Below are 26,175 nucleotides of genomic sequence, written 5' to 3'. Positions count from 1 at the left end.
TGACCAGTCAAAAAGACTGGTGAAGCTGAATGCATCACATACCACAAGAGTGATGAAAACAAGCCACCTCAAGAATTTTTAATATTTCACATCTTATTTTAAGATATACATTATAATCTGATCTTACTAAAAAATTCAGTAATTTTTTTAAAAAAAAAAACCTCAGCGATCAGATTTACTAGCATCTGCCAGGTCATAGAGTATCTCTAAACTACAAGTTCTAAGGTCTTATCAATTAACTGAAAACAGCAAGGAGATCAAATCAGTCAATCCTAAAGGAAGTCAACCCTGAATACTCATTGGAAGGACTGATGCTGAAGCTGAAGCTCCAAGACTTTGGTCACCTGATGCAAAGAGTCAGCTCACTGGAAAAGACCCTGATGCTGGGGAAGATGGAGGGCAGAAGGAGAAGGGGGAGATAAAGGATGAGATCGTTGGATCGCATCAGCGACTCACTGGACAAGAGTTTGAGCAAATTCCAAGAGATAGTGAAGGACAAGGAAGCTCGGTGTGCTGCAGTTCATGAAGTCGCAGAGTCGGACATGACTTAGTGACTGAACAACAACAATCATCTTACAATTAATTATCCTCTTCATGCATTATGCCTAATTTTTATTTTATATTCTTTGCTTTAAAAGAATGTAAAGTGTATTTCTCCTTTGGAAAATTCTGAGAAATTACTGAGAAATTTTTCCAGAAATTCTCTTACTGAGCCTCTACTTAAGCAGGAATATCTTTAGGATCAAAAGAGTATAGCTTCTATTATCAAATTCACAAAAACACAAGAAAAATCACTGACAGAAAAAAAATTAAGTTGGAAACTCAAAGAAACTTATTTGTTCATCATTATGTGAAGTGAAGTGAAATGAAAGTCGCTCAGTTGTGTCTGACTCTTTGCGACGGCAGGAACTATACACAGTCCATGGAATTCTCTAGGCCACAGTACTGGAGTGGGTCGACTCTTTCTCCAGGAGATCTTCCCAACCCAGGTATACTAAGAAATAAAAAGGCAGGCTAGAACCATAAACAAAAGTTTCAGCAGCAGAAAACACCATTTCAACAAAAAGTGCCTCATCATTTGAGCACTAGGCTTTCCTTATATGTAAATTGAAGAGGATATCTGAAACAACACTGAATTATAAGATCCTACTGAAGAGACTGTTCCTTGGATTATATAAACACGTAAAGTTGGTAACGGTAGCTTATTTCCAAATTAATTAACAAGTGAGGAAAACAAATATGAAAGTGGAAAAATCCCATCACTCTTTCTACGCCCCCATTCTATCAATATATATTTCAACCAATATAAAGGTGTTTCTTTGAGCAGTCAAATAAGTAGGAAAAAGAGGGGAAAAGGTTGTAAGATCACCAACTAAGAATTTTTTTTTTTCCTTGAGAACTGAACTAATAATCTCTAAGGTCTTTTCCCTTTTGATGAAGAAGCTGAAGTTGAACGGTTCCATGAAGACCTACAAGACCTTTTAGAACTAACACCCAAAAAAGATGTCCTTTTCATTATAGGGGACTGGAATGCACAGTAGGAAGTCAAGAAACACCTGGAGTAACACACAAATTTGGCCTTGGAATACGGAATGAAGCAGGGCAAAGACTAACAGAGTTTTGCCAAGAAAATGCACTGGTCATAGCAAACACCCTCTTCCAACAGCACAAGAAAAAACTCTACACATGAACATCACCAGATGGTCAACACTGAAATCAGACTGATTATATTCTTTGCAGCCAAAGATGGAGAAGCTCTATACAGTCAACAAAAACAAGACCAGGAGCTGACTGTGGCTCAGATCATGAACTCCTTATTGCCAAATTCAGACTTAAATTGAAGGAAGTAGGGAAAACCACTAGACCATTCAGGTATGACCTAAATCAAATTCCTTATGATTATACAGTGGAAATGAGAAATAGATTTAAGGGACTAGATCTGATAGATAGAGTGCCTGATGAACTATGGACGGAGGTTCGTGACATTGTACAGGAGACAGGGATCAAGACCATCCCCATGGAAAAGAAATGCAAAAAAGCAAAATGCCTGTCTGGGGAGGCCTTACAAATGGCTGTGAAAAGAAAAGAGGCGAAAAGCAAAGGAGAAAAGGAAAGATATAAGCATCTGAATGCAGAGTTCCAAAGAATAGCAAAAAGAGATAAGAAAGCCTTCTTCAGCGATCAATGCAAAGGAACAGAGGGAAACAACAGAACGGGAGACTAGAGATCTCAAGAAAATTAGAGACACCAAGGAAACATTTCATGCAAAGATGGGCTTGATAAAGGACAGAAATGGTATGGACCTAACAGAAGCAGAAGATTTTAAGAAGAGGTGGCAGGAATACACCACAGGAAGAACTATACAAAAAAGATCTTCACGACCCAGATAATCATGATGGTGTGATCACTCACTTAGAGCCAGACATCCTGGAATGTGAAGTCAAGTGGGCCTTAGAAAGCATCACTACAAACAAAGCTAGTGGAGGTGATGGAATTCCAGTTGAGCTGTTTCAAATCCTGAAAGATGATGCTGTGAAAGTGCTACACTCAATAGGCCAGCAAATTTGGAAAACTCAGCAGTGGCCACAGGACTGGAAAAGGTCAGTTTTTATTCCAGTCCCAAAGAGAGGCAATGCCAAAGAATGCTCAAACTACTGCATAATTGCAGTCATCTCACACGCTAGTAAAGTAATGCTCAAAATTCTCCAAGCCAGGTTTCAGCAATACCTGAACCATGAACTTCCTGATGTTCAAGCTGGTTTTAGAAAAGGCAGAGGAACCAGAGATCAAATTGCCAACATCTGCTGGATGATCGAAAAAGCAAGAGAGTTCCAGAAAAACATCTATTTCTGCTTTACTGACTATGCCAAAGCCTTTGACTGTGTGGATCACAATAAACTGTGGAAAATTTTAAAAGAGATGGGAATGCCAGACCACCACCTGATCTGCCTCTTGAGAAACCTATATGCAGGTCAGGAAGCAACAGTTAGAACTGGACATGGAACAACAGACTGGTTCCAAATAGGAAAAGGAGTATGTCGAGGCTGTATATTGTCACCCTGCTTATTTAACTTCTGTGCAGAGTACATCATGAGAAACGCTGAGCTGGAAGAAACACAAGCTGGAATCAAGATTGCCAGGAGAAATATCAATAACCTCAGATATGCAGATGACATCACCCTTATGGCAGAAAGTGAAGAGGAACTGAAAAGCCTCTTGATGAAAGTGAAAGAGGAGAGTGAAAAAGTTGGCTTAAAGCTCAACATTCAGAAAACTAACATCATGGCATCTGATCTCATCACTTTATGGGAAATAGATGGGGAAACAGTGGAAACCATGTCAGATTTCATTTTTTTGGGCTCCAACATCACTGCAGATGGTGACTGCAGCCATGAAATTAAAAGATGCTTACTCCTTGGAAGAAAAGTTATGACCAGCCTAGATAGCATATTCAAAAGCAGAGACATTACTTTGCCAACTAAGGTCCGTCTAGTCAAGGCTATGGTTTCTCCAGTAGTCATGTATGGATGTGAGAGTTGGACCGTGAAGAAGGCTGAGCGCCGAAGAATTGATGCTTTTGAACTGTGGTGTTGGAGAAGACTCTTGAGAGTCCCTTGGACTGCAAGGAGATCCAACCAGTCCATTCTGAAGGAGATCAGCCCTGGGATTTCTTTGGAAGGACTGATGCTAAAGCTGAAACTCCAGTACTTTGGCCACCTCATGTGAAGCACTGACTCATTGAAAAAGATTCTGATGCTGGGAGGGATTGGTGGCAGGAGGAGAAGGGGATGACAGAGGATGAGATGGCTGGATGGCATCACTGACTCTATGGACCTGAGTCTGAGTGAACTCTGGGAGTTGGTGATGGACAGGGAGGCCTGGTGTGCTGCGATTCATGGGGTCGCAAAGAGTTGGACACGACTAAGCGACTGAACTGACTGAATACTAATTTTCAGAATTCCAAAAAAAGTTAAGAAAAAGAAATGCAAAGGAAACCAAATTATCTTATGAATTCAGATAGTTCAGTTCAGTTCAGTCATATAGTTAGATAGGCTGAAAAAGAAAAAAAATTAAATTCAGAGCAAAGTGAAGTATCTGTTTGAACTTGTCTTATTGAAAAATTAGATAGGAAAAGAAGAGTACTTAATTTAAGATTAGAAAGTTTCTAAAATTTTCCTCTAAAAAATTTTGCTTCAAATATGAACTCTTCAATAGCAAAACAGTCATTTCTTATTCTAACTTATGAATGAAATTATCTTCAAATGAAATATTTCTTTCATCTTTTTCTAGAATGAAAAAATTTACAGAAGTAAAATTATAGACAAGAAATATACATCTGCAAAATTAAATCCAAAACAACAGATTTAACATAACTGGCTTACTGTTATAGAATGTCAACTAATTTTGCAGAAGTAAAAACCTTTAACTTCAAACTACATTTAAAACATTTTTCAATTTTAACACTAACTTCAATCAGGTTAAAATAGATTCCAGACTACAGAAAGTAGAATCAAATGAAAATCACAAACTAAACATATAATCAAACTAGAGTAAGAAACAAAAGCTTAATATTTATACTAACTCATACCAAATCATGCTTTTCCTGTAAGGCAATTTCTTCTGACATTATTTCTCTGAGTGATACTTTTTTAGTTTGAGTGTTCCAATGATCCAATAAGGGTAGCATTTCAGGTGCTGCAAAAGTCTTCAGTAATTTTTTGCCTGTTCTCTGAGATGATTTTTGTTCTGAATTATCAAGACCAACATGCCCAACCAGAGAAGGATCTACAAAAGCAGTTATCAATAGTGTCAGACCGTGAATAACAAATGTACAAATTAATATTCTGATGTAAATATATACCTCAGACAGACCCAGAAAACATGACTTTTTACTCTTTGCTTATAATACAGTTTGCAAATTTCAAAATATATCTTCACATAATTGTAAGTATGAAATATGTATAAATGTAGGAATAATTCAAATGAGCAACAATCTGAGTATCATTGTAAATCAACCCAATGCTTCCCACTCTTTTTCATATCCCTTCAACAGAGAAAACAGTAACACACATATACATTGACAAACAGAGGAAGCTGCAGCCAGCCAGGAGCGACCAGCTAGAGCAGCTGGTCAGCTCTGCCTGGACACTCTAAGAACTGAAAGGATTAATATTTTTTGCAAATCTGTAACCCACTGAAGGCACACAATAAACACTGAACATTGATACTCAAGATAAAGAAGGAACTGAACATTCTAAGAAGTTCATAACAGTAATATTTAATGTATATTTCAGCTTTTCTAAGAGTAACACATTCTGATATATACTTTTGCTCTCTTGGAAAGTGAAGAAAAAGCTAATACTGTCATCTGAATAACTGATACTATTTGGGAACCTCCAGCTCTCAAATAACTTTGGTTCTTGAAGCTACAATACAGGTCTAGATTAAAGTTAAGAATCTTCACTCTAACCATCTTCAGTCTGGAGTCCTAGTATGAAGTGGACAGAAGCATCTAGAGAAACTCAAGCACAAAAGCAGGACCTAGAACAGGTCTGCCACTGTGCACTAACCACTTAAGACACTGCATCTAAGAAATCTTCTGGAATTAAATATTTTCAGTTTGACAGATATACCCAGAAAGCAGGCTGACTTTTATGCTCTAATCATATTAACATCAATAAAAATTTAATAGCCAAAGTAATATTTCAATGATGCTATCAAAGATAGAAATATTTTATTGCTCTCAAATCAGAACAGTTTTCTATCATTCAGAACAAAATCATTAACAGGAAACATTCTGAATATACGCATTAGAGCACACCTAGGTGCTTCATAGCCTCATAGTTGAAAAAAAAATTTTTCAATTGAAGTATAGTTGATCTATAATGTTGTGTTAGTTTTCAGTTATAACCTGAAAGTTAAATAATACCAGGACTTTTCTCCTCTTTAACTTTTATTTTACATCAATATTAAATGTTAAATTTTTTTTAACTTATCTACAAATCAAAATTCTTTGGTAACATATTTTGTGGAAGTATATTTAAAATAAGTTGAAATTCATACACACACATCAAGTTTCAACATCAAGGTAAGAACATCAGAAGTGAAACTATGTGATTTACCTTGCATTAACTTGCCAAAAGATACCTCTTCTTGTCTTTGTCGCTCCTAAACACAAAGGCAGAATAGGGGATTGGCAAAAAAGGGTGCATTAGAAAACAAGCTTATGTTATTTTTCTCACTAATCATTTCTCCTTATAAGACTATCAATCATTCTTGCTAAATCTAATAAATCGAGATAAATATAAATTATGACTACATCTATGTATCTTTTCCACTTATAGAGCTCTTATGCTGTAATTTTTAAAAAACTGTTTATGAAACTATTTAGCATTTCAAGTCTTTAAGGAGCAAAAAACTATTTATGATTTTTTTTCCTAAAATAAAAAATCAATCATATTGAGCTCCATCATTTGTTATATAGTTTGGTCAGTCTGGATATAATCTAAAATACTGGAAAGAGAAAAAATATCAGTATTCTGTTAACTGGTAAAATTCATTCTCTCTCAAACGAAAAATTCAACAGAATCTTTCATATAACATAACAGATTGTAATGAAGAGCAAAGGTGACAAAATGGACACAAAAGGAGCTCTTTATAAAAAGAAGCCTACCAACCATTACAGATTCTTTCCATTTCTCATGAATCACTTTAGCCAGATTCAGATCTATATGAACCACACAATCCTCAACTGTTAGGGACCCTTATGAGGAGAGGAAAAAAAGAAAAGAAAATATGACCATTACTCATTATACATTTGCAGAAAACATACTCAACTACCTTACACATCATAAAAAAAAAAATCTATATTTTTAATTACTAACCTATGTCTCTAGTTTTAAAACTCTTGGAATATTTTTATGTAACATGTCATTGTATTCACACTTCTTGACAGATGCAATTATACAATGCTTCATATATTTAAGTTATTCATGTCCATTACACTAAATATATTTAATATGTTCACTTCCATTAAGACTTTCCAATAAGTGTGTCCTAAGGAATTATCTTGCCTTACATGTATCTGGAGTAGCATCAAGGGATTAAAAAGATGTATCTGTGCAAACAAGTATGAGGTAAATACCAGAGAAAATTTTCAATATATGCATGGGATGAATACAAACTCTATACTCTCTGTTTCTTGAAATTATGTATTTAAAAATCCTCTACAAACACATGGTGCCAGAAACAATAATGCAGTCAACAGACTTTTACATTTGTTAACATACAAAATAATTTTAAAATTGAACTAAAACTATCTATATTCTAGTCACAGAAAAATGCACATATAGGTAATAAGTTACTTTTTCCTTACCTGAATCAATACCAACAGGGCCAAATAATTCATTGAGCTGAAAAGCCAGTTCAGGGGGCAATGCCAATTCAAGACAGTCTATGGTCAGAGATTTGGTTGTCACTGGAGTGGGATTCAGTGCCTCAGCTTTATCTTCTCCAGTAACTCCAGCTGACAAAGCACTCCCTGCCATCAGAATTGTCTCCATTTCCTGTTCCTCTTCAATCATAAATTCTTCTGCGTTTGGAAATTTCACATTGTCCTTTGGAAGAGTTTCATTTTTATTTATTTCAAAAGAGTTAGTAAAATAAGTTTCTTCATGTAATTCAAGATTTGAAGCACTTGATACAGAGTTCAAAATGTCAGACAAATTCAAAGAAGAAGGTATATTATCTCCAGTCTCTGCAACTTCTGAATTCTTTTCCATTTCACTCACAGTTTTACTGGTAGTAGCTTTTAGAGTATCTGGAAAACACTGCTTCACATTATATAAACCTGAAAGTTCTGTTTGACTATTAGGAAGTACTTCATTACTATTATTTAGCTCTACAGTAGGAAATATACTTGTTATTAATCCAGGTTTTTCAGTAGTTATAGCTCTTATTTCTGCCTCCTCTAAGTTTTCCTTTTTGGAATCACAGGTAGACTGTACATCAGTGTTATTGCTTTCAATTCCATCGCTAAATTCTGGTACAGAAAAATTAGAATCCTCTAAGCTTCCTCTTTGGCTAATAATTTCCTTCAAATTCAGTCCCAGAGAAAATGGCCCAATTTGTGCTTCATCGTATGATTTTTTTATATTTTCAAATTCAGTATCCTCACATAATTTGGTTTCAGAATCCAATAAAAGGCTTGTGGCCCAAATAATATCTTTGTTACACCTCTCATATAAGTCTTTTAGGGCTTCTAATGAAAAAGACCCAAATAGTTTACAAAGAATGTTAAGATTTTCAGATTCATCAGCACTGGTAAGCTCACTTTCTTCCACATATGTGCTTTTGTCATACATTACCCTATATGGAATTGTTTCTTGAACATCCAATTTTGTGTTAATATTCAAAGTTTTGGGTTTAAATCCATCTAATCTTCCTGTTAATACTCTCAAAGAATCGGAAACACTAATTTTATTTTTTTCTACTTTCCATAAGAGAGCAAAATCCTGTGGTTCAGTCTGGGTACACATGCCTACTCCTATTCCAGGGGCTCCTTTAGTCTTTTCTTCTGAAAATTCAGCTAAAGTTTGTGGTCCTACTTCTCCCTGGACAGTTGACACACTATTGATATAAGGAAGAGACAATGTGTGTTCCCTATGAATCTTTTTACTTGGACAAGTCTTACGCTCATAGGTCATTTCATTGGGCAACATTTCAGAACTTCGAGTACAAGTACCCAATGTTTTTAGCTCTTCAGGGCTTGTGCCCCAACAGGCCTCATGTGAAGAGTATAAGGATATTTCATTCATACTGTTGTTGGTTCCAAATTCTAGGTTGGGTTCATTTAAGCCAGCCTTTGGCATTCTTGATCTGTGCTCTCTCTGAGCTAATGAATCAAGGGAAGGCCAGTCACCCACAATGTTGAATGAATCTCTTTCAGTGTTTTTATAAGTATCATATTTACAGCTGTTGAATGATTCCAAGGCATCATCACACTGTGAAATGTTGTCATCCTCTACATTTTCATATGGAGATCCTTGTGCCTGGATACAATCTACACTCACAGATAAACTATTATCTAATATTTTATGTGACTGAAGGCGATTATACTTTTTGTCATTTTGTACAGATGAGGCTTTTTCCATTTTTCGGTTCCTTTTTGTCCTCTGACCAATACTCTTATCAACTGGCCAGTCACCAACAAAAGACAGCTCGTGTTTTGGAAACTTTTCCAAAGTTGATTTGCTTTTTTGTTTTCCAAAGGCTTTTTTCTTTACTGACGCTCTTTCTTCCAATATTTCACTAGATAAAGATTTTTCATTTTGATGGGGTACAGGATTTGAAAGACCACAGTCCCCTTGATTATTTTCACCATAACAACTACTTGGTGACATTCTCTCTAATAAACTATCTGCATTGGTTTCACTACATTCTTTTTCAAGAGCCATTTCTACTGGCTCTTCTTTTTCACTTTTGTCTGTAACTTGTACTTCGCTTTCAGAATCAGGAAAGTAAGTGTTTGGAGATTCCTGAATGAAAGCATTCTGAATATTGGGATTCATATCACTTATTTCTTTTTTTCCTTTGTTTAAATCAGCGTTAGGGAGATATGCAATATTCTCAGGTAACATATTTTCTTTGGTCACATCAAGTTTATTCTCTTCAGTTAACTCTAGATGCTTCAAAGACGAGGATAAAACATTTTCTTCTTTCTCAGAAGTAATATCTTCATTGTCTCTTGGGCTGTAAGATTTTTTTTTAAGTATTATAACGAAATCTCTTACTGTTATAATTAGTAATATTAATACTGTTAATATATTTAAACTAAAGAACATTAACATTATGATTTAAACTAAAGAATCTTTCAATTGAAAGACAAGATACCTGATCTTTCCCTAATACATGATGAACACACCCCTTTACTGTAATCCTAACACCTAGCACATCGCCTGCCATACAAGAAGCACTCAAACTGTTTTTTGAATTAAATAATTAACAGGAGATTTTCAGTTAAGGTGTTTATTATGCATTAAATATTAAAGTTAAGATTCTAAATTTGTTCCCAGAACAGGACACCTCCCGGGCTCCTTTCCAACTTACTTAAGCTTAACACATGGGAAACTAGGTCTGCCTCTGTACCACCTGTCATTTGCTACCAAGGAAAATGCTTAAGATTGATTTATAAAGTCACAAAGAGTCAATCAACATGATTTGCACAATTAAGTCAAATGAGAGATAGGGAGGACAGCTCTCATTTGAGATGTCACTTGCTGAATTTTTTTTTAAACCACGCTCAATGTTATTTTCAGACTCAGAGCACTTTTGCCAAATCATTATATTAATACTTTCAACCTCAGTGCATTTTCCTTATTTGTCAACTCATCTTCCTTTCTACTTGTATTATTTAATCAAAGTATACCATGAATAATAAATTTTTATGATAGCTTGAAAGTATTTTTATTAATATCTAAGAGAATTAAGAAGTAATGTAACTACAAAATAACAACAGAGGGTAGATAAGGTAACAGATAAATACTGCAACAGCAGCAAGTTAAATAAAGAGGACAGGAATATTCATAGCATAAAGATGGACCTACATAAATCAGAAGACAATGAAACTCCCACATATGTCATCACTCACATAAACTTTTACTTCTCTTGCTAACCATAAGTATCCTGCTCTAGGTAAAACTATACCTAAACCTTATAAACAACAAATGCCTAACTTATTTTTACATTTATATCACAGTGATTTTAGAAGTTTCAAAATTATCTTTTTTTTTTAATTTATTTTTTCTGGGCTTATGGGATCTAGTTCCTTGACCAGGTATCAAACCTGGGCCCATGGCAGTGACAGCAGAGTCCTAACCACTGGACCACCAGGGAATTCCTTCGAAATCATCACACTTTTAAAATTAGGTTTTCAAATTGAACTCTGGTACATAGAGACTTTAACCTACCTAGTACTTCTGTCACAAGAATATGCACACAACTCAACACGTTCGATTTTTTCTGGAACTGAAGAACTCATGATTATTGGCACTGAAACAAAACGTTGATAGTGTTCCAACATTCTTGTTATTTTTTCTTTGCTTATCCCATGAATATTACGCCTAAAAATTCCAGGGGGAAAAAAGGGAAGAAGGAACATCACTAATGACATTTTTTCTAAAATTGGCTCATACATTGTCAAAAAAAAAAATTTCTAATATGTAAAAATATCAAAACTGGTTTATTATGACACAATTAAACTATTTAATTTTCATTTTCATTTTATTCAGGATGTCTTAAATTACTATTTTCTTAATCATGCCACACAATCTTTTCCAAACATCCTTTATCAAGTTAGAAAAAAACAAGCAAATCTTAATAACTTTAAAAGAACTTATTCACAAGTGCTATTAAAAAAAAAAAGTCATAAGAATATGGCCATCGTTTTAATTAATTAATTACTAACTAGTGACTAAAAAAATTCTACTCAGAGGCTCTTACTTACATCAGTACAGCAGACAAGATGTCCCAAAGGACTCTCCTATTTCAATAAAATTGGACCCCATATAAATTATACACACACTTTAATACATCTTAAGTTTAACCAAAGAGGGAAAAAAATTCCTATTTGAAGTTTCTGGATGTCCAAATATGAAATTGGCTATATTTGTGCTTTCACTCATTGTAGCTTATTTCTTTGTTTTTGTTTATAAGCTCGTATACTTAGCTGAATCTAATATATGGGAATCCTTAGGCCTGAAACTGAGGGTGCTTTCATTCATACAGCATCAGGAGTTGCATCTGCCAAGAGGCAAGATGGTATGCTTTAGTTCTTTAAGAGTTTTATCTTAACGAAAACATCTCAGTTGCAACTCTTCTATCTCAGGTTGGATCCAAGGTTTAGTGTCTGGATCCTGGGGGTAGTATCAGCATTTGCCAGCTGGGCAAATCTGGCTTTCATATTTACATACCTCCATCTTGTCTGGTTTCAGATCACAAAGAAGCAAAGAGATAGAAAATATGAAAGAGAGGTTAAGAGACGTAGACATAGAGGACAGACCAAAAAGGTCTAGTATGTATCTATCTAAGTCCCAGAAAGAGAAGAGAGGACACATGGGACAGAAACAATTTAAAGAAAAATGGTTAAAGAATTTTCCAGAACTGATGAAAGACATCAATCTCCTAATCTCACAAGTTCAACAAATCCTAAGCAAGATAAATAAGAAATCCACAACTAGAAACACAGTACTGAAATTGTCACTCACCAAAGATAGAAATCGTATTAAAAGCAACTAGAAATTTGATAAACAAATTATCTACAAAGAAAACAACCATTAGAATTATACCTGACAACAATAGTAATGGAATCCAGAAGACAGTTAAATGTTAACAGAAACTGTAAATCTAGAATATATACACTCAGCAAAAGCTTACAAGAATGAGCACAATAAAAGAACTTCCAGATTAAAAAAAAAACAGTTTGACATAAAGCATGCCTAAACTGTAAAGGAAATTCTAAAAGATGAATGTCAGGCAGAAGAAAATTCTCAGATGAAAGGCCTATGATGAAAGAAAAATTAAGCACAAAGCAATAACTAAATGAGAGAAAACAAATACTACCTGTACATTCTAGACAGTCAGAGCCTGTAAGCTGGAAGGGAGGTAAATTATCAGAGTTAATATGTTTCAAAGTTCTTGTATGTGGGAGGAGGAAGGCTAAGAAAATGGTTTAACTTAAAAGTCTGCACAATAAAACTTTTAATGTATCCACTAACAAACTTAAAATAGTATATGTAATCTCCAAACTAGCAGAGAAGGAAAAAATGAGCAAGCAAATCTGCATTCAATTTTTAAAAATCTGAAGTAAGGCAAGATAGGAGGGAAAAATCAAATATTTAATTTTCTGTGATAGGAAAAAATAAATAACAAAAAATGTGAGATAAATAAAAAGTACATAGAATGAGACAGTAAGAAAGAAGACCAATTATATGAATAACCAAAATAACTGTAAAGAAACTAAAATATCAGTTAAAAGCTAAGGACAGAGTGAATTTTTTTAAAATCCAGCCATACTGGTTATAAGAGATACACCTAAACATAAAGATACTGAAAGGTTGAAAGGAAAAGTATAGAAAAATTAATAACACTCAAATACCAACTAAAAAAAGCTGGTATATTTCTATTTATATTAGACAATTAGATTTTATGACAAAAAGTAATACTAACAAAGGATAAAAGCTTCAATTAGAGTGATGCAAAGATCTTAAGATTATATGGACTTCAAAAAATATCCTCAGCATATTTACAACAAAAATAGAATTATAGGGAAAGACTAATATAATCAACATAATGGTGGTAGAGGAAGATTTCAACACACCTCTCACAGTAGATTTTTCTCATCCCTCTCTTAAAGATTAACCCATTAAGCATAATTCTCAAAAAAGTAAAATTATATATAATGTGAGCAAATGAATAAGCACGATTTAATGATATAGTAATATACTGTAACCATTATAAATTCTTATCAAGCAAATATGAACATTATAACAAACTGATAATGAACTAGTAAAACACATCTTTAAAAATATCAGAGAATTAGTTTGATACAAACCACACAATCTTATCTACTGCAGTAAAGTTGAAAATCAATTTTTTGAGAAGATAAATTTTATATTCATCTATTCAAAAATTCAAAATATAGTTCTAAATAACCCAAAGGTTAAAGAATAAAAGGAACAGTAATGCAAACTAGAAAATAAATGATTAAAAGAAGATATTACACAGTAAAATTCTAGGAGCAGCTAACATGGTAGTTAAGGAAATATAAAGCATTAAATGCTCATACTAGAAAATGACCTGAACTTTCAGTTCAAGCCTTACAAAAATAACAATAAACAAAGCAATAGTTTTTTTAAGCAAAGAAAGTAGAATAAAAGAGAAGCAGAAATGAATCAAACATAAAACAAACATAATAGAAAGCTCAACAAAGCAGAGATGTTTATTTGAAAATGCTAATAAAAAATCTGATCTCTGGTGAGAATAAACAAGAAAAAAAGACACATGTAAACATATTAGGATTAAAAAGGGGAACTAAGTAAAGATGTAGCAGAGATTTAAACTTGAGAATATCAACCATCTTAATAAAAAGTCTTAATAAATTTGAAAACTTTGGTATAATGGACAAATTCCAACTGAAACTTCTTACAAAGAAAATACACAATACAGACAGTTTCATAAGTAAATCCCATCAAACATTCAAACTTACATAACTCAGATAAAAGAGAAAATACTTCCCAACTAACTCTATGAACCTAAAACCATCATACCAAAACCAGGCAAGACAGGGCAAAGAATAAAAACTGTAAGTCAATCTCACTCATTCATGCAGATGCAAAAATCCTAAACAAAATATTAGAAAACCAAATCTAGTAATGTATCAAGGGGATAACAAAAAGGAATAAAATACTGATACATGCTACAACATGGGTGAACCTTGAAAACATTATGTTAAGTGAAGCTGCCAGACACAAAAGTTCACATGTGATTCCGCTTACATGAAATGTTCAGAACAAGTAAATTAACAGAGACAGAAAAGCAGATTAGTGATTGCCAAGGGGTAAAGCGGAACTGGGAGAGACTAGCAGTAGCAGGTACAGGGTTTCTTTTTGAGGTGATGAAAACATTCATTAATTAGATAGTGGTGATGGTTGCACAATGTTGTAAATATCCTGAAGACAAGATGTCCTTCAGTTAGTACTGAAATCAGTTCAAATTACCAAGAAGAAAATACCCTGACCCCTATGGGAATACAAAGCACAAAACAAAACACACTGTCCATGTCCTGAATAACATTTTCATCCAAATTAAACAATTAAAGAAAAGAGTATAATCTTGTACCTTTACAAGATTATAAAGCAGAGCGAGTAGAGAAAAACCCGAACAGCTAACATTTGCTATCCTTTCTGTTTACACGTTCTCACTTCCCTCCAGCACTGTAAGTTACCAGGCAGCTACAATTTGTTCCTTCCAAGTGGCACATAGTTCAGGTTTGCCAAACCCTAGTCTCTTCTAGTTTCAGATAGTGACATTATATTTTTAATAAGTAACAAAGTACTGGCTATATAAGACAACTGGAATTTTTCTGGTTATTAACCCAATTTCAGAATAAACAGATACAAATTCTTCATAAACTGAAAAAGAGAACCTACAGGCAATAAAAAATCTGTCAATTTTTAAGTGGCAAAGCCACAATCTAATCCATTTTGTTTTATTCATTATTTATAAGAGGAAAATAATCTAGATGGACTTTCTATCACTCTCACAAAACTAAAACATTTTATATAAGCTCCAACTTTTACCTTGCAAGTTCCTTCGGTTTGAATTTCCACCATGTATCCGGTTCCCGGAAAAGGACTTTATATTTATGTTTTTGAGACTACATACAAAAAAGATAAATGCATTTTTAAATAATTACTCTCATGAAATTAAATTTTTCCCAAATTCACAGCATGTTAAAACTGAAAGAATATAAAAGATTATCTATCTTGATGAGTGTGTTACCTGGCAAGATGAAGTCTCTTTGATCCAACAACAAACTTCTAGAAATTTATGCTACTGATAAAAACTTATGTCAGAGTGCAAAATTATATATACAGCAGAATATCTAATTCATCATTATTTGTAATAGCAAAAGAATACACACAACTCAGTGTCTATTAATATTGAACTGGCTAAATAAAGGAGGATATAGTCATACAATGAAAATACATACAATGGCTTTTAAAATCCTCTATGTGTTATTGAGAGAATGTTCTTAATGTAAATGTTAAGAAAGTAAGATATAGAATTTTCACTAAAATAAAAAAAGATTAATCTGCATATTATAGAAAACTTCTGGAAAGAGTCTCAAAAATACTATGAAAAGCATCTACCTCAAGGGAACAGGACTTTAGGCTTTCTTTTTTATGGATCGAATACCTATCAGAATATATACATGACTTTTATAATTTTAAAACTATTTTAAATGACAACGCATTCTTTTTTTTTTGGCCACATTGCACAGCTTGAGGGATCTTAGTTTCCCAACCAGGGATTGAACACGCACCCTCGTCAGTGGAAGCAAAAAGTCCTAACTACTGGTCTGCCAGGGAATCATGGAATTCCCAATGACAGCTATTGGGAAACTATTTTTCAAAACTCTAGTATTTTGGCACCGCAATGCCAAAAAAAAAAAAAAAAAGAGCGAGAGGGAGAGAAACTATTCTACCTGAACTTTTTCCATCTCAACTGATGTCAATCTTCAGTTACACAGGCCAAAACCCAACTTGATGCCATACTTAATGCCTCTCTTTCTTTCACATCTGTATCAATCCAATAAGAAATTCAATTGGCTCTACTTTAAAAATATATCCAGAATTTAATCTCTACTCACCATGACCTTCACTGCTACCATGTTGGTCTGAACCATGTCATCTCTTACTTTAACTACCACGAAAGCCCTTTAACAAGTCTCCTTCCTGCTTCCATTCTCCCCGACTCCCAAGTCTGTTCTCAACACTGCCTTACAGTGATTCTTTTAATAGTCAGATCATGTCACTACTCTGCTCAAAACCCTGTTATGAACTAATGAATTTATTCCCTCAAATCTTGTATGTGGAAACTCCCATTCCACCATGTGACTGCTTTTGGAGACAGGACCTTTATGGAAGTAATTTAGGGTTAAATGAAGTCAAAAGTTTAGGGCACTGATCTGGTAAGATTAGTGTCCCTATAAGAAGGGACACCAGAGAACTTGCTCTCTCTACCATGTGAGAACACAGCAAGACGGCCACGCAAGAAGAGAACTCTCAACAGAACTTGATCCTCCTGGACCTTGATCTGGGACATCTAGTCTCCAAAACCGTGAGAAAATAAGATTCCTCTTGTTTAAGCTATCCAGTCTATGGTAATTTTTATGGCAACCTGAGCAGACTAATGTATCTTCCATGTCACTCAAGGTAAAATCCTAAGTCCTCACAGAGACCTACGCATAAGCCCTTACATAAGTCTGCCCTGCCATCTCCCTGACCACACCTCCCACTATTGATCCCTTCAGTTTTATGACAAGATATCAATAGTGGTCATTGCTATTCTCTGTCATTCTGACAGAAAAGTCCAGGGGTGGGGGAAAAAAAAAAAGAAAAGTCCAAAGATCAATCCAGACACCAAGGTAGTTAGTGACATGATACCCTGTAATGAGCCTGCTCACTTCCATCTCCTCACCTCAGCACCAAATTTCTATAACTTATTCAATGGCCGGCAATAGTCCAGGTCTCTAATTACCTAAAGGGGTATATTTAGCTCTTAGAATCAAATTAATTTTAAATGCACACATACAAACAGAGAAAAAGAGACTAAGCATTTAAAGACTTTTTCAACTCCCATATCAATGGACAAATCTTAACAATAAGTTATATTACTTAAGAGGATTCTGACTTAGGTCAACCGATACAACAGTCCACAAGGGAAAATACTACTTTGCCATATTTATATTTAGCCAGTAGAAACTAAGCTACTTGACTGCTCCCTATTTATCCCTAACTTACTATTTTAGCTACTTTTGTGAATGACAGTCAAGATGGTAATAGACTATTATCTCCAATCTATCCCTCTCTTCTATACCTTTCATTATCTTAATAACAAACGAAGCAAAAGGTGATCCTCTTCTCTACAGTAATTCATGCATCTACTTCTTTATGAAGACAAAAGCATTTGGCATCTAAGATAAACAGGAGTCCTTCATATCTCTAAGTAGAGTTGGAAAGAGTCAAGGAATCAGTATTGGAAAAAGGATTTATATTTTTAATTATTATACAATAAATAAGGGAAAAGATAACATAGAAGGCTGAAGTCTAAATGAAAATCAGAAACATATAATTTGGGGACTTCTTTATTTTCTACATAGGAAAATAAAGTATTAAAAAATTTTCTAAGATGACAGCAGGGAGCTAAGAAAAACTTACAGAGGAGTCAAGTAAGGTTAAGGGGGAAGTACGTCCCTGTGGTAAATATATTAGTCTAGAAATTAGGAACTCCTAAGGCCAGAAAGTGAACTGAATTTCAGCTCCCAAAGAAGTCTGTTTCCTCTACCACGCTGCACAGAAGTAAAATCTCACTTGCTTTCAAAGGAAACATCATTTTCTTTGACAAAGTAAAGAATCACACCTTCAAAACAGTATAAACACACTAGACACAGTAAAGGGGGTATAAGCTGGATGTGTTAAAAATACAGAATAGCAAGTATAACATTCATTAACTAAAGAAACAAGCTGAGCTTCAATGTGCCAGACATGTGCTAATCTTGGGAGAATAAAACAAATAATACACATACTCACAAAAGCTTCACTCATCAATTTACTCAACAAATATATATTCAGTATATGCCAGTGCTATACTTTGTAGATTCAATGATGAATAAAACAATAGCCCTACCCGCAAGAAAAACAGATGGCTTAAAGCCAAATTCAGCCCACCAGCCAATATTTGAACAGATTAGGAACTAAGGATATATATATATATTTATGTTTAAAGGATTGTTTTAAAAGAATATGCAACAGACTGTGGCCTGCAAAACCTAAAATATTGACTATCTGGTATTTTCTAGACAAAAATTAGTCAACTCATGACCTACTGATAAAAACAATGTACTTAGTGCTGTAACAGAAATAAGCCAGGGTGCCATGAAAGAAGAGTGCCCAAGTCAGCTTTTTAGTAATGAATGAATGCTAACTTACTAAAAAGTCAGGACTGTTTGCTTGAATTCACTTAAGTATTAGTATGCCCCCAAAATTCCAAACCCACTATTAAAGACTTATGACAATTTATGGTACAAACCAAAGCAACATATGGCTTCATTTCCCATGCCTGTAGGTTTGTATTATCTATTATTACAGGAGACACCTTCTTCTCAAATGCTTCTTTTGCTGCAAAACAGAAAATGAGAAATCACTTTTAATAACAGTATGTTTTAAAAATCTAATCTTATTGATTAGATTTGAAATTTCATAATTTGAAAATCATAGATATGTGCTAATTTTACTCACAATTCTACTTCTAAATATGCTGAAGAAGGAAATGGCAACCCACTCCAGTATTCTTGACTGGAAAATCCCATGGACAGAGGAGCCTGACGGGCTACAGTCCATAGGGTCACAAGAGTCAGATACAACTTAGCAACTAAACCACCAGTACTTCTAAATACTATTTTGAGTACATGAAAAACTAAAGTACAGGAAAATGCTGAATAATAAATCTTAAATACTAAAATTATAATCAGAAATTAAATAAAAACTGTCTGGTCTAAGTTTGATGTGTATATTAAATGTATAGTCAGCATAAATGGGGGGAAGTTTTCATTAAAACCAATAAAAAGACAATAATCCAATTTAAAAATGGCAAAAGATCTAAACAGAAAGCTCTCCAAAGGAGATAAACAAGTAGCCAATAAACAAACAAAAAAATGGTCTACATCATTAGCCATCAGGGAAATGCAAATCAAAACCACAATGAGATACCACTTAACACCCACCATTAGGATAGCCATAGTTCAAAAGATCAGATTAAAAAAATTTTTTAATTAAAAAAAAAAGACAAGTGTTAGTAAAGATGAAGAGAAGTTGGAACTCTCATAAACTGCTACTGAGAATGTAAAATGATGCTCTTGCTTTGGAAAATAGCTTGGCAGTTCCTAGAAAGGTAAAACATAGACAGGTATATTCAAAGCAACATTATTCATAATAGCCGAAAAATGAAAACAATGCAAACGTCCATCAACTAATGAATGGATACATGAAATGTGGCATATCCACATAATGGAATATTACTCAGCCATATAAAAGAATGAACTACTGATACTTTCTACAACACAGATGAACCTTGAAAACATTATGCTAAGTGAAAAAAAGCCACTCACAAAAGACCACATATTATATGATTCTACTTGGATAAAATGTCCAGAATAGATAAACCTATGGAAACTGAAGCAGTGGTTGCCTGGGGCTGGGAGAGAGTTAAGGAGAAATGAGGAGGGATTGCTAATGGGCACGGGGTCTTTCTGAAGTGATAAAAATGTTCTAAATTTGATTGTGGTGATGGTTGTACAACAAGGAATATGTTTAAAACTATCTGACTCTTATCTCACTCAATAAACCTTTTTTAAAAAGTTCTGCCAATTAATTTCAAATTATTATTGCTGCAGTTGTTGTTACAGAAAGGCAAGTTGAACTACTACTGATAAGCACTCTTCATTCTCATTTAACCTTTTTAAGAATTCTGGGGGTTTAGTACTATTAAACTCTTTTACAGATGAGGACACAGAATCCTGGAGAGTACAAATAACTTGCTTAAGATCACACGGCTGGTAACTGGCAAATCCAAATCTGCACTTGATGACATCAGACTGTTTTATTTTTGTGTTGGTATTTTCATATTCCTGATTTTCACTTTAATATTTAGTTCAAGAAAGAACATAGAAAAATTTAACCATGTCTAAAGATGACAGACTCAAGAATAGCCTTCATAGTGCATTTATCACAAAAGAAAGGCTAAGTAAAATACTGTCTATATGTCTTAACAAGAATTTCCCATATAAAATTCAAACTATTCATAACTAAACATTTCATGATAAAACCATCTTCAGTGAATAGTTGCACAACCTTCCTGCTGGTTTAGTTTGAGGGAAGTCATTTTCTACTCTCACACAATCCTATACAAAAATTAAGCCAATCTAGGGAAGACTAGTGGTTAACAATGCAAAATCTATTTTAGGAAACTGGAACCAGAGCATGCCAGACAACTGTAACCATCTTGAGCTATTTCCAGACCAATGTAGAAAATCTGACTTACTTCTGACAAGATCTCCACTGACTAAATAAAACTCAAACATTCCAGGCAATGTTCTAAGCCATTTTACAAAAATTAACTCATTTAATTCTCATCACAGATCTATGAGACTACCTCCTCCACTTATGTAATAAGAATTGCTATAGTTAAAATTTTATCTGTATTATATAGTTTTAATTTAGAATGAAAGTTAATTACAACTTAAAAGTTGTATGTCACTCAAAATAAAAACACTCAGCAGATTTTTTCCTTTATATTGCTCTTAATATTACCCATCACCTGATGTCTAATCCTTACCACGATTCTGGTTCCATTCATGTGCTTCTCCTAAGTATCTTACATCAAACTGATATTGTCCATTTATGTAAAAATAATCATCAGTACTAAGAATGACTCCACTTGGATTATCCTCTTGCAAAGTCCTGTGAACGATAAATATAATTATTTTCATTAATTTTTCTTCTAAATTCTCTCTCCTGATTTTTGCAAGGTCATAATCCAAATTAAAAATTCAAGTATCATTATTTAAAAGAATAAAGACACTTTATTTCTCAAACAAATCACACTGAAAATCTCTAAGCAGAAGTCTGACTCCCAAGGAAACCGACCTGAGGCAAGTCTACTTTGCTTTATGTACATTATTATTTCAGAAACTTTTAAAATATATTATGAAGTCCTTTGTCCTTACTATAAAGGTATGAAGGTTAGCACAATTTTAAATATCAAGAAAACCAGTAACTAACAATGCTTCAAAATTCTTATCAATCACATGCATCTCCCTCATCTGATCACTTGATACACACAGATCTACCTTACCCGCTCTAAGCTGAAGGTCACTTCCAGGTAGGCAAGTACCTTGATATTTAATTCTACTTCAAAAGTAGAGGAAACTCTTAGACTATTAATTTAATCAGCTCAATTATACAAAGTTAAGGACTTCTCTGGTGGTCCAGTGGTTAAGAATCCACCTGTCAATGCAGGGGACATGGGTTCAATCCTTGGTCTGGTCCAGGAAGATTCCATGTGCCACAACTTAGGGCAACTAACCCCATGTGCCACAACTACCAAAGTCCCAAGGCCCTAGATAGAGCCCATGCTCTGCAATAAGAAGTCACTGCAATGAGAAGCCCATGCACCGCAACTAGAGTAGCCCCCACTCACTGCAACTGGAGAAAGCCAGCGTGCAGCAATGAAGACCCAATGCAGCCAAAAATAAATTTTTTTAAAAAATTTAACAAGTAAATAATACAAAAATAAGATAGTTTTATAGGGGTTTTCTGACTCCTCTCTTTCTTTTGGCCACATTTGCTTGCAGGATCTTAGCTCACCAACCAGAGACAATCCAAAGCGTGAAGTCTTAACTACTGGACCATCAGGAAAGTAACCCATCTCTCTTTCTTGACTCTGGAATTTATCTTCTATATATTTGAGATACATGTAAAAAATAAGCAAAGAGAATCCACAGAGACACAACAGTGCTACCCTCTTGACATATACGTATATGTACAACTGATCCACTTTGCTGTACAGAATAAACTAACAGAAAACTGTAAAACAACTATATGCCAATAAAAATCTATTTTATTTTATTGATTTTATTATATTGGAGTATAATTTACTTACAATGTTGTATTAGTTTCAGGTGTACAACAAAGTGAATCAGTTATGCATATATATATATATACTCTTAGATTCTTTTTCACATATTAAAATATATCTTTTGAATTTGATTTTTATTAGTATCTACTAAGCAAAAATGGGATTCCCTGATAGCTCAGTTGGTAAAGAATCCGCCTGCAATGCAGGAGATCCCTATTTGATTCCTGGGTTGGAATCCGCTAGAGAAGGGATAGGCTACCCACTCCAGTATTCTTGGGCTTCCCTTGTGGTTCAGCTGGTAAAGAATCCACCTGCAATGCAGGAGATCCCTGTTTGATTTCTGGGTTGGGAAGATCCCCTGGAGAAGGGAAAGGCTACCCACTCCAATATTCTGGCCTGGAGAGTTCCATGGACTCTATAGTCCATGGGGTCACAGAGTTGGACACGACTGAGCTACTTTCACTCTCACTTTATGAGGAAGAGGTGCTGTTTTAATCCCTGAGCATCCATCCCGTAAACTGCACTCACTTACACTGCAGTGAATGCTCACTTGATCTCACTTTCTAAGACTCCTATATTTATCTTCTTCTCTTTTATCTCTAAGCTTTCCCCTCTGACACTTCACATCTATCTCAGCTATCTTTTTAATTTTTAACCACACTTTAAAGATCCCTTTTCAACTGTTACCCAACTTCTCTCCTTAACTGCTTTAGTATAAATGCTTCTTTAATGTCTTAAGGTCTTCCACCTTTCCAAGGCAACAAAACTATTTTTCAAGACAGCCATTCATGGCCTTCTTTCCAATAAATCTGAAAGTCTTTTTTCATCTGTCATTTTCCTTGGGCACAACAGCTTAACACTGTTGTGCCACTCTCTCTGAGAAAACTCAGCTACCTATCTCTGCCCTTCCCAGTTATTTCTCTCTTTTCATTCAAATTTTAGCAAGCTCCAACTCTGTGACAAGCATTTCTTTCTCTTCCTAATCTCTAACTGTAGCTGCTTCTGGCTCTCAGGCCTCTGAAACCTACTTCTTCAAACATGTGTCACAGTTCTATTATCTTTTAAGGTGCCCACTTTTGTTTCAATCTTTCACAAAATGAAGTATCATAATTGACTGTAATATCTATAATATTATTTCCTATTCTTGTGGTCATTAAGTCAAAGAGAAAGGCTATGTCTATAGAAGAATATATTTATAAATATATTGAGTAGAATATGTGGAAATTTATTGGAAGATAAATCCAGACTTAGAAAGGACATTAAAAAAACAACTGAAAATGAGCTTATCAAGGTATACATGAATACTCCCAAAGACTAGACAACACCTAGAATCAAATAGAAAAGACTCAGCTGAGAATAGCAAACCATGAGAGAAAACAGATAAAACTTAAAAGGAAAAGGGAAAAACTGGCAAAAAAAAAAAATAAATAAATTAGATGTAAATATTCTGGAATTTAAAGAAAAGGATTGAAGAAACTTTGAAAACAACACCCTTTAACAAGTATCACTGAAAGTATAACGAAGTTGCCTCTAACCCTGACTCTGGTCTCTGAGACCAAGACATCCACAACATATCCTAACTACAAAAAGCACACAGATGGGATATATGAGATAAAACAACTGAGGGTACCACACTTTGCAAAAAAAAAAAAAAAAAAATCACTGAAAATTTGAAGTTCCCTGATTACCAATGGTTCATCGTATGTTCTCTTCCTTCATATTATACATTTCTAAACCTTATTTAACAACATGCTACAATTCTAAATTTCCAACTACCAGCAGAATTCTTGTTAAGACTTCCTTGAATTCAAAATCAATTATGGCCCTTTATCTATATAACCAAAGCTGAATTCATCTTTCTCCCACTTAAATTAGTTCTCTTCCACATGAACTTATTTCTTTTGATTTCACAAGCTCACAATCTTGAAATCACCTTTAATTTTTTTCTTCTATTCTGTCTCTCAAAATGATATTCTAAGACAAAAGAATTCAATAAAAACTTCTGGAGAAAACAGTGCTATTAGCTAAAGTTAGAAAAAATTAGTAAACATCTCTATGAAGTAAAAACATTTCACATAGTCAAGCTATTATAAATATTCAAGTTCACACATTATACTCATATTTTAAACTCAATTAAACCTCATACCTTGCCAAAAAAGATTTTCCAGATCCTGGAAGGCCTCTGAGAAGAACGAGAACTAGTCCAACATAAGATGACGTCTTCTTTCTTACCACCTGAGAAACTGGAGTTTCTTGTACCTGGTAAGCACTTATTCCCTCTTTACTTCTCCATACCTTTGTTGGGGAAGTATGAGAAATAACTGGGGGTGGAAATGTATAGTTGACAGGCCTCCAGTGTGCAGCTGTGGTTACAACAGGAGCTACAAAGCCATGGTTTGCTTGAAAGAGGTCAAAAGCAGGAATCATTGGATTCCACATTGGTGGAGGGGGAGGAGGAGGCAGCAGCAGAGGGAGAGGGGTTAATACTGGGCAGTAATTCACATCCTTCCCCTTTGGCGGCAGTTCCGTATGTTTGTGTGGCTGGAAACTGAATTCTTCAGATGGTACAAAAACATCAGGGACAGACGTGGATTTCTGATCTCCACCTGTACCTATTAAACCAAGCCCTGGATTTTGGACAGCAAGGTTTAGAGGAGCCTGAAGCTCACTGGCATCCAAATCTACAGGAGCTTGAGAGAACTGAGTCTTAACACACTCAGATTCTGAAAGCTCTTTCTGAATTTGGTTGCTGCCATCCATCAAAGTGTCATTATCTGCATTTAAAGAACTACTGAGGAGAGAATCTTCCAATGCCAACGTGTTATCTTTTGTAAAACTTTTGGACCCATCTGAAACTGAACGTGAAGTTAAGGAATTTGAACTTAATGCAGAGACAGAATGCTCTAAATTTTCACTGTTCAAATCCATACTTTGGGTAGAAAGAATGGGAGTCATATTACTTGAATCTGAACTTATAAATGAACTCGGGTCACTAAAATTATTAACATCTTGCAAAGGCAAAAATGAGTATGCTTGGTTATCAGGAGAAGAGTTCAATTTCTCAAAAGCATTTTGTATTAAGGAATCTAAGTCTTCAGTTAGCTGCATCTCCAAAAATGAATCCATTTTTGAATCTTCACTCTCTTCTTCTGGAGAACACTTTTCCATTATTTCACATTCCACTGCATTTACTTGTTTCTCAGAAGCAACAAAGTTTGTTGAAGATGATTCTTCTATCTTAGCATCAGTGGCTGATAATTCTAATAGACAATCCATGGCATTTTCAACTGTACAACAATAAGAACAACAATAACAAAAATAAAATATATCTATATGGATTGAAAATAGTAAAACATAATTAAAATTCACATAAAATTATACTGACTTTACATTGAATGAAATGTCAAGAAATTTATAAATATTCAAGTCATTTTTAACTTAACACTTTACTAATATATAATTCTGTATAGTGAAAGGTTTGAATAATGGAGACATGCAATGTTGTTACTTTCAGACAAACAGTAATAAACTAGGCCAATAAACTGCCATCAAGTAGACATTCTCTGATGAATTTATTGAGTAAAAGAAAACGATCTGGAACTGTATACTTTAGGGTTGTTTATAAAGATCCTAAAACCAGTTGATTTAATCAACAAATACTTACCTACTACATGCTGCTTTAAGTATGAAGTATTTTAT

The 26,175-nt window shown here is 34.3% G+C and overlaps 1 protein-coding gene across 1 annotated transcript in view; it reads right to left on the bottom strand.

Moving 5' to 3' along the window:
• N4BP2 (NEDD4 binding protein 2) overlaps positions 1 to 26,175 on the bottom strand; it is a 57,011-nt gene that overhangs the window by 27,045 nt on the left and 3,791 nt on the right. The window contains exons 2-10 of the mRNA XM_068975029.1: positions 24,623 to 25,763; positions 21,175 to 21,299; positions 18,871 to 18,959; positions 15,357 to 15,433; positions 10,968 to 11,120; positions 7,376 to 9,750; positions 6,678 to 6,763; positions 6,123 to 6,168; positions 4,589 to 4,785 (exon numbers count right to left, since the gene is read on the bottom strand). Coding sequence (XP_068831130.1) covers positions 4,589 to 4,785; positions 6,123 to 6,168; positions 6,678 to 6,763; positions 7,376 to 9,750; positions 10,968 to 11,120; positions 15,357 to 15,433; positions 18,871 to 18,959; positions 21,175 to 21,299; positions 24,623 to 25,763 — 4,289 coding nt within the window. The remainder of the gene's footprint in view (positions 1 to 4,588; positions 4,786 to 6,122; positions 6,169 to 6,677; positions 6,764 to 7,375; positions 9,751 to 10,967; positions 11,121 to 15,356; positions 15,434 to 18,870; positions 18,960 to 21,174; positions 21,300 to 24,622; positions 25,764 to 26,175) is intronic.

This window comes from Capricornis sumatraensis, chromosome 7 (genome assembly GCF_032405125.1).
Source record: "Capricornis sumatraensis isolate serow.1 chromosome 7, serow.2, whole genome shotgun sequence".
NCBI lineage: Eukaryota > Metazoa > Chordata > Mammalia > Artiodactyla > Bovidae > Capricornis > Capricornis sumatraensis.
Note: the sequence above shows the minus strand (reverse complement) of the source record. Positions and strands in the feature narration are given on the sequence as shown.